At 44.8% G+C, this 17,594-nt stretch overlaps 1 protein-coding gene across 1 annotated transcript in view; it reads left to right on the forward strand.

The window, feature by feature from the left end:
- The window catches only part of LOC140193905 (G protein-coupled receptor 137Ba-like), a 48,033-nt gene that overhangs the window by 14,278 nt on the left and 16,161 nt on the right, over positions 1-17,594 (forward strand). Inside the window, 1 exon segment of the mRNA XM_072251058.1 lies at positions 10,495-10,544. Within this exon segment, the coding sequence (XP_072107159.1) occupies positions 10,495-10,544 (50 nt within the window).

The raw sequence follows: 17,594 nt of genomic DNA on the forward strand, positions 1-17,594 counted from the left end.
CCCACGTCAGTCTACAACAGCAAGCTGCCAGCCATCACACGAAGGCTGGGTGCTATGTTGCCCCATCAAGTGGTCCGTGGTACTTTGGGATGTTATAAAACAAAAGGTGTTTTAGGAGTTATAAAGGAGAATTTCATCATGTGCTTTAACTATGGGTTTTCTTTCACTTGACTTTATGCACTAAATGCCATGCAAAGGGTCGGCATGTTGTTGAATAACATTCTCAGAGCATAGATGGCATGGTTCAGCACATCCTGTGACAGCACACAGTATTGTGTCACTGAGGTCCAGCCTTAACAATGCCAACTTTCTGTAAGGCTGATTTACTCTTTCCTACAGGAAAAGGTTAATCTCCACACCGCTGTTAACAGCAACCAAACAGAAGAATCAAAGGAATATTAAAACAAAACAGCATGAGGGGTTTCTTCTTTGGATATATATTAATCACATAAATTTTAGACAAAAGCCCTACATTCAATATTCAAGGAACAGTTTCTTCCTCTCTGCCATTACATTTCTGAACAGACCATGAACACTACCTCATTATTGCTCTTTTGCTCTATCTGTCTATCTATCTAGAATTATACAGCACAGTACAGGCCCTTTGTACCGACCTTTCAGACTACCAGCATCAATCTAACCCTTTCTTCCTCCATAGCCATCCATTTTTCTTTCATCGAAGAGTTTCTTAAATATTCCTGATATAATAATAATAATAATAATACTTTATTCATCTGGAGTGGGAAATTCTTTCGTTACAGCAGCAACATTTAAAAACACTCTTAGCAGAGTGCAGACTTAACTAATAATAAAGTACAGAATAATAATAAACACAATAATTTACCAATGTGCAATAAAAATGTACAAAATAGTAAAGCAAAGACTATTGTACGGTACTATATCTGCTTCGACCACCACCCCTTGCAGACTCTTCCACACATATACCAGTCTCTGTGTAAAGTAAAAACTTACCTCTGGCATTCTCCATCATTCTCTCGATCTCTAGGTCACTATCACAACTTGTAGTGTTTTTTTTATACATTACACTGTGCTGCTGCCACAAAACAACACATTTACGACACGTGTCAGTGACATTAAACCTGCTTCTGATTCTTCGATGACAGTCCACTCAGGTAATGAAAGTCCTGCTTGCTTTCAGGTGGACACACAGAGGTAAAGGAGTTAGAATCAGCATCAGATTTATTATCATTGACATACGCCTTTAGCAAACCTGTGGTGGAGTTTCAACCTAAATTCTATGTTGAGGTTGGTTTAGTGAACTTGGATCCCCTCACTCAAGGGGTGAGTCCTGCAGTGAGATTTAATCACCAGCAGTGTACCTTCAGATAATCATTTTTGCCTTAGGTTCCATAAGACCATAAAAAAAATTGAGGCTGAATTAGGCCATTCGGCCCATCGAGTCTGCTCCACCATTCCATCATTTCTGATCCCGGATCCAGTCAACCCCATGCACCCACCTTCTCACCATATCCTTTGATGCTCTGACCAATCAGGAAACTATAAACTTCTGGCTTAAATATACCTTGGCCTCCATCGTAGTCTGTGGCAGAGCATTGGCTAAAAAAATTCCTCCTTACCTCTGTTCTAAAAGGTCACCCCTCAATTTTGACGCTGTGGCCTATAGTTCTGGATACCCCTACCATAAGAAATATCCCCTCCACATCTACCTTGTCTAGACCTTTCAATATTCAGTAGGTTTCAATGAGATCTCCTGCATTCTTCTAAATTCCAGCGAGTACAGGCCCAAAGCTGCCAAACGCTCCTCATATGTTAACCCCTTCATCTTTGTGAACCTCCTCTAGACTCTCTCCAAAGACAACACATCCTTTCTGAGATATGGGGCCCAAAATTGTTGACAATACTCCAAGTGCAGCCTGACTAGAGTCTTAAAAAAGCTCAGCAATATCTCCTTGCTTTTATATTATATTCCCCTTGAAATAAGTGCCAACATTGCATTTGTAAATTAACCTTCTGGGAATCTTGCACGAGGACTCCTAAGTCCCTCTGCACCTTGTACATTTTAATTTTCTCCCCATTTAGATAATAGTCTCCACTATGGTTCCTTTTACCAAAAAGCATTATCATACATTTCCCAATACTGTTTAAATATGTGGGTAATGAGGCACAAGCTGGGCTTGTATTCTCTTCCTGGGGTGAATTGTGGACAGATCCAACAGAGGTGCTGTTGGTGAGTTGAGATGAGGGTGTTGGAAAGGGTGAAATTTAGGGATGAACAGAGAAACTGCTTTGTCGGGTGTGAAAGCCCAGAATGAAGGGCATTGACTTAACATTATAGTCATGTCATTTCGGTTCACGTTGAGAATTCTCTCATCATTGAAATTTGGAACTTTCATAAACATAACAGATTCTCCAGAATTTTGTATGTTATTCTTTGGAACTTTATTTTTCCCCACAGAGGCTTGGGGAGGAGCAGTGGGGAGATTGACCAAAACTGACTGTTTCTTTGCAGAGGAAATTGGAACCAAATTGAAAGAATGGGCAAAAAGGTGGCAATAGCATGCAGTGTTGGGAAATGTATGATAATGCTTTTTGGTAAAAGGAATAATAGTGCAGACTATTATCTAAATGGGGAGAAGGTTGCAACATCAGAGGTGCAGAGGGACTTAGGAGTCCTCGTGCAAGACTCCTAGAAGGTTGATTTGCAGGTTGAGTCTGTGGTGAAGAAGGCAAATGCAATGTTGACATTTATTTCAAGGAGATAGAGTATAAAAACAAGGAGATGATGCTGAAGCTTCATAGGACACTAGTCAAGCCACACTTGGGAGTATTGTCAACAGTCTTGGGCCCCATATCTCAGAAAGGATGTGTTGTTTTGGAGAGAGTCCAGAGGAGTTTCATGAGGATGATTCCAGGAGTGAAAGGGTTAATATATGAAGAGCATTTGGCAGCTTTGGGCCGGTACTCACTGAAATTGAGAAGAATGTGTGGGGGTATTTTATTGAAACCTACCGAATATTGAAAGGACTAGGTAGGGTGGATGTGGAGACGATGTTTCCTGTGCTGGGGGTATCCAGAACTAGAGGGCACAGTCTCTAAATTGAGGAGTGACCTTTTAGAACAGAGGTAAGGAGGATTTTTTGTTTTAGCCAGAGATTAGTGAATCTGTGGAATGCTCTGCCACAAACTGCAGTGGAGGCCAAGTCCGTGGGTATAATTTAAGGCAGAAGTTGATAGTTTTCTGATCAGTCAGGGCATCAAAGAATATGGTGAGAAGGCAGATGTGGCACCTTATCAAATGCTTTCTGAAGATCCAAGTAATTGACATCCACAGTCTCTTCTTTGTCCACCCTGCTTGTTAATTCCCCAAACAGCCCAAACAGGTCTGTCAGGCAAGATTTCCCTTCACAGAAACCATACTGACTTTGACTTATTTTATAATTAATCTCCAAGTACCCTGAAACCTTATCTTTAATAATAGACTCCGACACTTTCCCAACCACTGAGGTAGGCTAACTGACCTATAATTTCCTTTCTTTTGCCTTCCTCCCTCTAAAAAAGTGAAGTGACATTTGCAATTTTCCAGTCCTCCAGGACCAAGACCTTTTGAATTTTGCCTCTGTGGTACAATTCAACTCTTTGCCCTGTCTGCATTTGTACCCAATCATTGGCCTGCCCTTCCTTACATTCATGTTACACCCATCATCTACTTGTAAACCTGCTGGCTCATCCTCGGCACTGTCAGACTGATTCCCATCCCCCTGCCATATTAGGTTAAACTTCTTCCAACAGTTCTGGCAAATCTGCCCACATGTGCAACTGCCCCGTTTGTACAGGTCTCACCTGTCCCAGATGGTCCCAATTATCTAGAAATCCGAATCCCTGCCCCCGTTCCCATTCTACAGCCACGCATTTATCTGCCTCCTCATTCTATTCCTATCCTCACTGTTGTGTAGCACAGGCAGTAAGCCCGAGAACACTACCCCTGAGGTCCTGCTTCTCAGCTTCCTTCCTACTCCCTGTATTCTGGTTTCAGGACCTACTCTTTTTTCTACCTGTTATGTACCCCGTAACTGGGTTGCCAAACCAGCAGAAATGGATCACTCAGTTGGAGTCTGGATTACTAGAACTAAGAAAGTTTTATTAAAGAAACAAGCAACACAGCACTCTAATCAAAAGGATAATAAATGCGACAGTTCAGCAATGATAAACACACATGTGCACAGAATTAAGATAACAGGATCAATCAAGCTCTATCGTTGTCTAGGGGTAAATGACCAGTTCCAAAGTAACGCAAAGTTCAGTTCAATTTAGTTCAGTTCAGTTCACAGTAATCGCTGCCATGGGAGATGGACAGTGGGGGGAAGGAGAGAGAGAGCAAAACGAATGAATATTCAAACGGCTTCCACACAGACCTTCGCAGTCAGCTTTCGTGCGAGCCCTTTGTGATGTCATCTGAGGTCACCGACCGTGACCCCTCCGTTTCCAGACACAATCATTTCTCTGCGGTGAACCTGGCACCCAGGCAAGGGTGGACACACACCAGGTTCCCGCCGATCGTGCCTTTCCGCCCTGTGCGTCTATGGCTTGTCCCGTGACCAGCCGTCGAAAACTTCCCACCGACTTGTGGGAGACGCACCGCTTCCAGGGTCTCGTTCCCTCGGGGTGTCGTGTGTGTCCTGCCTTAGCGAACCTGTCCCTTTTTATCCCCCTGCTGGGGTATCGCCTGTCCATCACTTCAAACAGTTCAGGATTCAAAGGGGGAGCTGATCTTGACAGCTCTCCTTCCGTTCCTCTCTCCCGTCCCTTCATTAACATCTCCAAATGCTGCTTCATTGTTTTCCTTATCTCTCTCTCTCCTGAAGACAGGTGGCAGACCAACTGCTGATCCCACTGGTGCCAGCCCAGGCCAGCTAACATCTTAATTTATGTGTATTCTCGTCACACTTCCCACCTTTCAGGATTTTTACCGGGGTAAAAATTACAAACATGAATACATTATTTGATACACACAAATATACATCTTTATCAGCTATTTGGCTAATACAGCGAATTTGAAGTTGTCAACACCTGACAGACAGTCAGCCATCACATTTTCTGTTCCTTTTATATGTGTAATTAATAATCCCTTAGACCAGGCTCCAACTTAGCAAACTTCATAGTGGCCAAAAACACTGATGAATTGCGATCAATGTAATCTCTCATTGGGTTTCGTCCCGGACCACAATAACAAGGGTCGTCCCATTCCGACTTAGTTTTCTCTCGCAAGGGCTTAGTAGGAGGGGGAGGGGTAGTAACCGCAGAGTTATTGCAAAACTTCCTACAGTACCCCACCATCTCCAAGAGCCTTCTGAGGGCCCTCTTGTCTGTCGGGGTTGGGATGTCAGAGATAGCCCACACTTTAGCTTGCATCGCTGCCAGCTGCCCCTGTGTCACCACAATTTCCAGGTAAGTGACCTTCGTGTGGCCGAACTCATTTTTTTCAAGGTTCACTATCAAGCTGGCTTCAGACAGCCGTATTACATCGCCAATACACACCTCTGTGTTTGTCAGCCCTTTCGTCACTGAATTACTCATTCTATAGGAATGTTGCTCGCTAGGCTGACCTACTGTAACAAACACCACTCAACGTCCCAGTTCTTTGCATCGCCTCGGGACAATCAAACACACGTGTGCGAGTCGTTTAATTACTTCTCCTAAAGAGTCGCTCTGTTCGGGGATTAAGGGAGAGACCTTATCAGCAGAGCTGGCCAAAACAATAGCCTTCTCCCATCTGGTCGATACCATACTCATCTTTTCAAAATGTTTTTTTTTCTTATCAGGGAGACCCTAGCTTCATTGATTTCCGCGCTAACACCGACTAGGTTTGTTAGCATATCAAAAGCCTGTGACCGTCTCAGTTCGTGTCTGCCATGATCAATAACATCCTTCCTCCTGGGCAGCCAGTAAACCTCTTTCATGATTCCACCAACTGTTTCCTCCAGCACCTCAACATGTCCACCGAGGGGTACCTTGTGGGCCAGGTTAAAAATCTCATCCCCATGACTCTTTTGCACCACCCCCCCATTCCTCATCTGCGGGTACAGTACTTGGTCTCCCTTTCTTCCTTAGCACTTCCTCCTCCACACAATAGCCTACTAGTTCCCTTGTTAAGTCTGCGTCAGAGAGAGCTGCCTCCGCCAAAACCATCAGCCCCTCGTCCCACTCCTGCGCCTGCACAAATTCTTTCCTGGCTAATGCTGAGTCTGTCTCAGCTCCCTCACCACCTCTTGTTTCACTACACTCCTTCTTTTCACTTTCTACCCCCTTCTCGTACAAGGCTGGCAGAAACGTCTCAGCTAAATTTACTACCGCAGTCCCGTGATGAACCTGTAAGTCCATGGGCGGGGCCTCAATGCTGGCAGCCTGACCTGTCAATCTCATGGCTGGGAACACGATTCCCCCGGCGAGGTCATTATCCAGCAAGACTTCCACGCCTTTCATTGGTAATTCAGGCCTCACCCCGATCATGACTAGTCCAGAGTCCAGGTTGCTTTGTAAGTATATCTGGTGCAAAGGGCCTGTGCCCCTTCCCCAATACCTTTGACCTTGACCTCCCCAGTCTGGGTCTCTGAGCTAAACTCTAATACACTCTTCAGTATCAGTGATTGACACGCTCCCATGTCTCTCCAGATCCGCACTGGAACTGGTTTTCACCCCTCCTTCACCGACACAAATCCGGCCGAGATAAACCTCTCACGCCCTTCCTGAACTTTGGCAGACCTGTCCTGTCCTAGCGGTTCATTTACCAGCTTGATACAGCCAGTCAAAATCGCCGTTTTCCCTTTTCCCGTCTCCTTCTTTGGGGCAAAGCACCTGGACGCAAAGTGTCCGACTTTCCCGCAATTATAGCAGACGATCCCAGGAGACTTCCTACCAGACTGCTCCCGGTCTACCTTATCCTTCTCACTAGTCCCCGGCTTACTTTCTGACTTTTCTGGCGGACTCTCCTCGCCGTCCTGACTACCCTTCTGGTAGCCTTTACTCGGGGCAAAGTTCATTTTATGCGTCAATGCATACTCATCCGCTAACTTAGCAGTTGCGGCTAACGTGGCTGCCTCTTTCTCATCTAGGTAGGGTCTCATACCCTCAGGGACACAACCTTTAAACTGCTCAATCAGGATCAGCTGTAGCAGTCTGTCATAATCCCCATCTACCCCCTTTGAGGCGCACCAACGCTCACAATATGTCTGCATCTCACGGGCAAACTCTAAATACGTGCGGTCCCACTGCTTCCTCACATTCCGGAACCTCTGCCAGTACGCCTCCGGGACCAACTCATAAATCCTGAGGATGGCCTCTTTCACCACCGCATACCTCTGGGCATCTTCCGCGGACAAAGCTGAATAAGCTTGTTGGGCTTTCCCTTTCAGTACACTCTGAAGCAAAACAGCCCACTTATCCCTCGGCCAGTCCTGACTTGTAGCAACTTTTTCGAAATGGAGAAAGTACCGATCCACGTCGGTATCGTCAAATGGGGGAACCAGCCTAACCTCCTGGGTCACCTGGAACCCTCCACCTTGGTTTGGCACGGGCCCCTGCTCTGCCCTTATCTTTAACTTCTCCAGCTCGAATTCCCTTTCCCTCTGTTTCTCCTCTCGCTCCAACTGTCTCTCTCTCTCTCTCTCTCTCTCTCTCTCCTGCCTTTCTAACTCTTTCTCTTTCTCCCGCCTTTCTAACTCTCTCTCTTGCCTTTCTAACTCTCTTTCCTTCTCTTCTTGCTCCAACTGTCTGTCCCTCTCTTTCTCTTCTTGGTCCAACTGCCGTACCTGGAACTCGTGCTCGAGTCTCAGTTTTTCAAGCTGCACCTGTACCGCGTCTCCAGCAGGTTTTTCAATAGACACCACCTCCAGCTCCCCTTGGGGAAACACACCTTTAGATACATAGTGCTCTACGATAGCTCTGTGTATCTCCTCTCTCCTCATTGTCGACTTCCCCTTAGCAAGATTCAACCGTTTGGCCACAGCTACCAATTCCGTTTTCCTGGCATCCTCTAATGCCTCCAAGGTCGGCGCCTTTATAAATTCCTCAGCCTCCATTTCTGCTGTTTGTCTTTTCTTTCATTCAGGAATTTTAACCCAATCAATTTACTCCGTCCCAAATTTAGCGTTCAAAATCGTAGACGAGAACCCCACTTATGTTACGTACCCCGTAACTGGGTTGCCAAACCAGCAGAAATGGATCACTCAGTTGGAGTCTGGATTACTAGAACTAAGGAAGTTTTATTAAAGAAACAAGCAACACAGTACTCTAATGAAAAGGATAATAAATGCAACAGTTCAGCAATGATAAACACACATGTACACAGAATTAAGATAACAGGATCAATCAAGCTCTATCGTTGTCCAGGGGTAAATGACCAGTTTCAAAGTAACGCAAAGTTCAGTTCAATTTAGTTCAGTTCAGTTCGCAGTAATCGCTGCCGTGGGAGATGGACAGTGGGGGGAAGGAGAGAGAGAGCAAAACGAATGAATATTCAAACGGCTTCCACACAGACCTTCGCAGTCAGCTTTCGTGCGAGCCCTTTGTGATGTCATCTGAGGTCACCGACCGTGACCCCTCCGTTTCCAGATACGATCGTTTCTCTGCGGTGAACCTGGCACCCAGGCAAGGGTGGACACACACCAGGTTCCCGCCGATCGTACCTTTCCACCGCGTGTCTATGGCTTGTCCCGCGACCAGCCGTCGAAAACTTCCCACCGACATGTGGGAGACGCACCGCTTCCAGGGTCTCGTTGCCTCGGGGTGTCGTGTGTGTCCTGCCTTAGCGAACCTGTCCCTTTTTATCCCCCTGCTGGGGTATCGCCTGTCCATCACTTCAAACAGTTCAGGGTTCAAAGGGGGAGCCGATCTTGACAGCTCTCCTTCCGTTCCTCTCTCCCGTCCCTTCATTAACATCTCCAAATGCTGCTTCATTGTTTTCCTTCTCTCTCTCTCTCCTGAAGACAGGTGGCAGACCAACTGCTGATCCCACTGGTGGCAGCCCAGGCCAGCTAACATCTTAATTTATGCATATTCTCATCACATACCTATGTCATCGGTACCAATATAAACCACGGCTTCTGGCTGCTCACCATCTCTTTTCAGGATATTGTGGACACATTCGGAAACATCGCGGACCCTGGCACCTGGACGGTGTTCACTCTAAAAACAAGCAGTGGAAGTTGTGTAGATCTGAAAAGCTGATATAAACAGAATGACAGAGAACATTGGCTTTGTTCCTGCAATCAATGTTTCTACGTCATCTGTCGTCTTCTACTGCCCATTGTGTTTTTTTCCCCACATCTGGTTATATCCTTCCTTTCAAAATACCAATCTAATTCTCTCTTCAAATATTTTAAACTTTCTGAGTCAGTACTCCATTGTGTTCAGTAGTTGATAACTTCCTGCGTGAGGTATAACCAGGGAAGAACACGCAAATTAGTTAATGACATCTAAGTAAGCCGCACAACTTAATTGAGGTCAATACACAAAGTGCTGGAGGAACTCAGCAAATCAGGCAGCATCTATGGAATAAACAGTCAATGTTTTGGACCGAGACTGGAAAGGAAGAGGAGAAGAAGCCAAAATAAGAAGGTGGAAGGAGGGCAGGAAGTACAAGCCGGCAGGTAATAGGTGAAGGGAAAATAGTGGGGGGTGAGGGAAACAGCTGTCGTAAACTTCCAGATTTATTTAATTGAATTAAATTTCGCAGATACCAGGATGGGACTCAAACTTGCATCTCTGAATCAATGCTGTCAGAATTCTGTCAAATAACTAAGCTACTGTTCTACTGTATCATTGAAGATGCACTTATTTTTGAAAATACCAGAAGAAAACTGCAGATGCTGAAAATGTGATATTAAAACAGAAAAGGGTGGAAATGCTCAGCAGGTCAGGCAGCATCTGTGAAGAGTGAAAGAGGTTGAAGACCTTTGAGACAAAGGAGGAACTCAGCAAGTCAGGCAGGTTCTATGTGGAGGGGGAAAACAGTTGTTGAAAGGTCCTGGCATGAAAAGTCAGCTGTTTACTCCCCTCCATAGAATCTAACTTGCTAAGTTCCTCCAGCATTTCGTTTGTGTGTTGATCAAAATTAACTTAATCTTTTCCAATTTACCTGTTTTCCGATTAATGTAAAAAAAAATCCTTATTGGAAGCCATGAAGCAGGTGACAATATATATTACTACTTTACTTCAGCACTGACTCTCTTGGGCATAAACACAGGAGATCTTGCTGATGCTGGAAATCTAGACTAACACACACACAATGTTGGAAGAACTCAGCAGGTCAGGCAGCATTTATGGAGAGGAATAAAGAATAGATGTTTAGGGCCGAGACCCTTCAAGAGTCCTGATGAAGGGTCTCAGCCTGAATTGTTGACTCTTTATTCCTCTCCACTGATGCTGCGTGATCTGCTGAGTTCCTCTAGCATTTTCTGTGTGTTTCCTGGTCATGTGTGGACTTTAGTGAATCACTTGTTTTTTTTCATATTCCAGGTGATCTTTAAAGCAAAATCCAAGTATCATCCAGAGCTTCAAAAATACAGGTAAAGCATTTACAGTACACACTTCATTCTGTCTTTATCTCTCACTGCCCCAGTAAAGCAGCCATCGAAATTAGAAAACCCATCCACCCCAGACATTCTCTCTTCTGCCCCCAACCATCAGGCAGAAAATATAAAAGCCTAAAAGCACAACCATCTCATCTATACCAACTTTCCCATCTCATCTGCACCAACTGTCCCATCTCATCCGTGCCAACCGTCCCATCTCAATCATACCAACCGTCCCATCTCATCCGTGCCAACCGTCCCATCTCAATCATACCAACCGTCCCATCTCATCCGTACCAACCGTCCCATCTCATCCGTACCAACCATCCCATCTCATCCGTGCCAACCGTCCCATCTCGTCTGCGCCAACCGTCCCATCTCATCCATACCAACCGTCCCATCTCAACTGTACCAACCATCCCATCTCATCCGTGCCAACCGTCCCATCTCGTCTGCGCCAACCGTCCCATCTCAACTGCGCCAACTTTCCTATCTATCTCATCTGTACCAACTGTCCAGGCTGAATGGCAGATTCTATCCCACTGTATAAGATGATTAAATAGTTCTTTAGTACGATAAGTTGGACTCTTGACCTCAGAATCTACCTCATTATGATTTTGTGCCTTGTCATTTACCTGCACTACACTTTCTCTGTAGCTGCTAAACTTTAGTTTGTATTGTTGTTTTGCCTGGTTCTGTCTACCTCGATAGACTGTGTAATGATCTGTTCTGTATGACTGTATCTTGGTACATTTGACAATAACAAACCCGTTCTAGTTCCTGCCATACAAAAGCTGTTATGGTTATTGTACAGTACAGTCACAGTGTACAATAAGACCATAAAACACAGTAGCAGGATTGGGCCATTTGACCCACCATTTGCTCTTGGCTGATTTATTTTCCCTCTCAACCCCATTCCTCTGCCTTCTGCCTATAACTTTTGATGCCCTGACTATCATACTCCGCTTTAAATATACCCAATGACTTGGCCTCCACAGCCTCCGTTGGCAATGAATTCCACGGATTCTCCACTCTCTGGCTAAGAAATACCTCTTCATCTGTATTTTAATGGGATGTCCTTCTATTCTGAGGCTGTGCCCTCTCGTCTTAGAATCTCCCAACATTGGAAACATGCTGTCAATATCCACTCTATCTAGGCTTTTCAATATTTGATAGGTTTCAGAGATACCTCCTTCAGAGTCTCATCAGGTATTCCTCATATGTAAACACTTTAATTCCCAGGATGATTCTTGTAAACTTCCTCTGGATCTACTTGAATGCCAGCTCATCCTTTCTTAGATCTGGGGCCCAATGTTAATCATTTTCTATTTCCATGGCATTGTTGAGCCTATAGTCCCTTGTGTCATCTGGTGGTCAGAGGACATTCCCTGCTATTTGTGACACTTAACAAGAGCGTTGTATACAAAGGGCCCGAAGCATTGTTGAGGATCCGTACGATCCACTTCACGATCCCATTGACCCACTACCATCAGGAAGGAAGTACAGCAGTATCAGACTAGGACTGCCAGACTGTGTAGCAGCTTCTTTGCTCAGGCTGTGAGACTAATGAATACTCTGCCACCACTGAATTCTCGTCATTAGGACAGCAAGCTGTTCACTGTACTGCTCACCTTTGCTGTGCACTTCACATGCATTTTGAATTATATTTTATTAACTTGTTCATGGTAATATTTTGTGTTATGTGCTGTGTGTGATATATGTTTTGTGGGTGCACCGTGGTCCAGAGGAACATTGTTTCATTTGGTTGTATATATGTACAGTCAGATGACAATAAATTTGAATTATTAAATAGTGGAGGCACTTGCTGGATTGTATAATGATGGTCAGTCTGTAATACAATAGCACATTGTAACATAATACTCTGCACTGTACAGCTTTCATACAGTGAAGTGAACACAATATTCTACTGCTGTATAGAAGTTAATAGTCTACAGTGAACAGCTAAGATACAATAAACTTACAGCCCACACTAATATTTTCAAAGTTCAAAGTACATTTATTATCAAAGTATATATACTGCATACAACTTTGAGATTCATCTTATTGCAGGCAGCCACAAAACAAAGAAACAACATAAAACCTGTTTAATGAAAAAAAAACCCACACAAGACCACTGTGCGAAAAATAATCTAATCGCACAGGCAGCGAAAAGTGACTAACACACAAAGCACTGAGTGTCAGATTGTAGAGTCCCCAAAAGTGAGTCCACAGTCACGAGCTGCCGGGGCACGTAAAGCTTGTCTGGGAGCCGACAGCCACGGCTATTGAGTTAGTCAGTTCTGTGCTGGGTTGATGGTTACAGACCTCAATCAAATCATGCAAAGAGTAAAGCACTTTCAGCACTGAGAACACTAAATGTCAAACCGCAGCTAAAAGTGAGTCCACAGCCACGAGATGCCAAGGCAATCGAACCTTGCAGCATGAGACTCAAGGAATCTGCACCTTCCACCAGCAGCCGTGAGAGGGAGATCGGTCAAATGCAGACAGGTGACACTGAACACCCTTGCATATTTTCCACTCTCGTCCCTGTTGATTTTATTGTAGACTCAACAATTTATTACCATGAGATGGTTCATTAGCAGCTTTCAGTTTCCGCGTAATGATCAACCACTATAGTTATGCAGAAAACATTTAAAAAACATTACTAATGAAATAACAGTGATACATTTCCAATATTAGTTGCCAATATTAGTAGCAGCGTGAGCACTCGAGTGGAGTATGATTTTCTCCCTATGGGATATTCCCCTAATGGAGAATGCCTGTGTGTGAATGTATTCAATATTCAGGAGGGATAGACATGGAAGAAAAGGAGGTGGGATAGCATTGCTGGTTAAAGAGGAGATTAACGCATTAGAAGGGAAGGACATTAGCCGGGAGGATGTGGAATCGATATGGGTAGAGCTGCATAACACAAAGGGGCAGAAAACGCTGGTGGGAGTTGTGTACAGGCCACCTAACAGTAGTAGTGAAGTTGGGGATGGTATTTAACAGGAAGTTAGAAATGTGTGCAATAAAGGAACAGCAGTTATAATGGGTGACTTCAATCTACACATACATTGGGTGAACCAAATTGGTAAGGGTGCTGAGGAAGAGGATTTCTTGGAATGTATGCGGGATGGTTTTTTGAACCAACGTGTCGAGGAACCAACTAGAGAGCAGGCTATTCTAGACTGGTATTGAGCAATGAGGAAGGGTTAATTAGCAATCTTGTCATGAGAGGCCCCTTGGGTAAGAGTGACCATAATATGGTGGAATTCTTTGTTGAGATGGAGAGTGACATAGTTAATTCAGAAACAAAGGTTCTGAACTTAAAGAAGGGTAACTTTGAAGGTATGAGATGTGAATTAGCTAAGATAGACTGGCAAATGACACAAAGGGTTGACGGTGGATATGCAATGGCAAGCATTTAAAGATCGCATGGATGAACTACAACAATTGTTCATCCCAGTTTGGCAAAAGAATAAATCAAGGAAGGTAGTGCACCCGTGGCTGACAAGGGAAATTAGGGATAGTATCAATTCCAAAGAAGAAGCACACAAATTAGCCAGGGAAAGTGGCTCACCTGAGGACTGGGAGAAATTCAGAGTCCAGCAGAGGAGGACAAAGGGCTTAATTAGGAAGGGGAAAAAAGATTATGAGAGAAAACTGGCAGGGAACATAAAAACTGACTGTAAAAGCTTTCATAGATATGTGGAAAGAAAAAGATTGGTTAAGACAAATGTAGGTCCCCTACAGACAGAAACAGGTGAATTGATTATGGGGAGCAAGGACATGGCAGACCAACTGAATAACTACTTTGGTTCTGTCTTCACTAAGAAGGACACAAATAATCTTCCGGAAATAGTAGGGGACAGAGGGTCCAGTGAGATGGAGGAACTGAGGGAAATACATGTTAGTAGGGAAGTGGTGTTAGGTAAATTGAAGGGATTAAAGGCAGATAAATCCCCAGGGCCAGATGGTCTGCATCCCAGAGTGCTTAAGGAAGTAGCCCAAGAAATAGTGGATGCATTAGTGATAATTTTTCAAAACCCTTTAGATTCTGGACTAGTTCCTGAGGATTGGAGGGTGGCTAATGTAACCCCACTTTTTAAAAAAGGAGGGAGAGAGAAACCGGGGAAATATAGCCCGGTTAACCTGACATCGGTGGTGGGGAAAATGCTAGAGTCAGTTATCAAAGATGTGATAACAGCACATTGGACAAAGTCAGCATGGATTTGTGAAAGCAAAATCATGTCTGATGAATCTCAGAATTTTTTGAGGATGTAACTAGTAGAGTGGATAGGGGAGAACCAGTGGATGTGGTATATTTGGATTTTCAAAAGGCTTTTGACAAGGTCCCACACAGGAGATTAGTGTGCAAACTTAAAGCACACGGTATTGGGGGTAAGGTATTGATGTGAATAGAGAATTGGTTGGCAGACAGGAAGCAAAGAGTGGGAATAAACGGGACCTTTTCAGAATGGCAGGCAGTGACTAGTGGGGTACCGCAAGGCTCAGTGCTGGGACCCCAGTTGTTTACAATATATATTAATGACTTAGATGAGGGAATTAAATGCAGCATCTCCAAGTTTGCGGATGACACAAAGCTGGGCGGCAGTGTTAGTTGTGAGGAGGATGCTAAGAGGATGCAGGGTGACTTGGATAGGTTAGGTGAGTGGGCAAATTCATGGCAGATGCAATTTAATGTGGATCAATGTGAGGTTATCCACTTTGGTGGCAAAAACAGGAAAACAGATTATTATCTGAATGGTGGCCGATTAGGAAAAGGGGAGGTGCAACGAGACCTGTGTGTCATTATACACCAGTCATTGAAAGTGGGCATGCAGGTATAGCAGGCGGTGAAAAAGGTGAATGGTATGCTGGCATTCATAGCAAGAGGATTCGAGTACAGGAGCAGAGGTACTACTGCAGTTGTACAAGGCCTTGGTGACCACACCTGGAGTATTGTGTGCAGTTTTGGTCCCCTAATCTGAGGAAAGACATCCTTGCCATAGAGGAAGTACAAAGAAGGTTCACCAGATTGATTTCTGGGATGGCAGGGCTTTCATACGATGAAAGACTGGATCGACTAGGCTTATACTCGTTGGAATTTAGAAGATTGAGGGGGGATCTTATAGAAACATATAAAATCCTAAAGGGATTGGACAGGCTAGATGCAGGAAGATTGTTCCCGATGTTGGGGAAGTCCAGACCGAGGGGTCATAGTTTGAGGATAGAGGGGAAGCCTTTTAGGACTGAGATTAGGAAAAACTTCTTTCACACAGAGAGTGGTGAATCTGTGGAATTCTCTGCCACAGGAAACAGTTGAGGCCAGTTCATTGGCTATATTTAAGAGGGAGTTAGATATGGTCCTTGTGACTAAAGGGACCAGGGGTATGGGGGGGAAGACTGGTACTGGTTCTGAGTTGGATGATCAGCCATGATCATACTGAATGGCAGTGCAGGCTCGAAGGGCCGAATGGCCTACTCCTGCACCTATTTTCTATGTTTCTATGTCTTTAACACAGTGATACCCATGCACGGGCAGCCACCACATGGTCCTTGACAGATTGGGGTCAGGGTGCAGTGGCACAGAATACGAGACGACTGGGGATCCTTCACTTCTGCGGCTTTCCTCCTCCTTCACTGCCTTTGTGATGAATCAACATCTTCGGCCAGCTCCACCACTGAGGTCTTGGTTGGGCCGCTTTGTCTGGAACCTCTTCCTTGACCTTATCGCCATGGGCGACCCTACCAGGAGCGAAGTGCCAGGCGACATTGCTCTTGAGATCTTATGAGCACACAAGCCTCTTCACAATAACAAGGTGATACTCCTTGGAGAGAGTTGCCTTTATATGTGGACAGTCACATTACACTACCATCATGCTTAAGGTGGCATTGCTGTTCTAGGCAGACACATTTTGTAATGGATTATAGTAGACTTGTCGTCACAATCTACACTGAACAGCAGTGGATCTCAGCTGAGGTGTGGATCCAAGCCAGTCAGTTCCTGCAGCAGCTCACTTCATTACAAATGCAACAAGTTTTTATAATGGATACACTGGCAGTCACCTATGGAGATGCACTCCATGTGAAGTATTGACCAAGCTTGGCTCACATTAGTCAATAAGTTGACAGCCACTGCCAGGTATATAATAAATACAAAGGATTCTGCAGATGCTGGAAATCCAGAGCAACATACACACTCACACAATTCTGGAGGAACTCAGCAGGTCAGGCAGCATCTATGGAGAGGAATAAACAATCAATATTTCAGGCCAAGACCCTTTATCAGGACTGCAAGGCAAATTCAATTTTCCAGTAGATTAATCAGCATTGTGTTTCCCTCCTTCTTCCCTTTCTTCCATGGTCCATTATCCTATCAGATTCTCCTTCCTTCAGCCCTTTACCAACCCCTCCCAGCTTCTTACTTCATCCGCAGTTCCCCCACCCACCCAGTTTCCTCCTCACCTGGTCTCACCTATCACCTTTTAAGCTTGCACTCCTCCCCCCCCCCCCGCCAACCTTTCTATTCTGGGTTCTACACCCTTCCTTTCCAGTCCTGATGAAAGGTCTCGGCCTAAAACAACAACACTTTATTTCCCTCCGTAGATGCTGCCTGACCTGCTGAGTTCCTCCAGCACTGTGTGTGTGTGTTTGTTGCTCTGGATTTCCTACATCTACAGAATCTCTCGTGTTAATGAAGTAACAGAGATACGTTTCCAGTTCAGAGGGGAGCCTGCAGGTGGTGGTACAGCCACACACTTGCTGGTTGTGCTGCCAGAGCTGAGCAGCAGCCTGCATTTTGTAGATGGTACACATTGTGTACTGGTTGTTGTTGCTTATGTTGTTCTGCTGAACACTATGGGCACGTCAACTGTGGAATGTGTGGGCGACACTTCCGGGCTGGCCCCAGCCTTAGGTTGTGCTGGGGGCAGTCCACAAAGGCAGATTTCACTGAGTGTTTTGATGTACATGTGGTAAATAAATAAATCTCAAGCTAAATGAGCTGCCAGCAGTGGCTGAGTCAAGTAGGGTAACAAC

The sequence above is a fragment of the Mobula birostris genome, chromosome 2 (assembly GCF_030028105.1).
Source record: "Mobula birostris isolate sMobBir1 chromosome 2, sMobBir1.hap1, whole genome shotgun sequence".
Classification (NCBI taxonomy): domain Eukaryota; kingdom Metazoa; phylum Chordata; class Chondrichthyes; order Myliobatiformes; family Myliobatidae; genus Mobula; species Mobula birostris.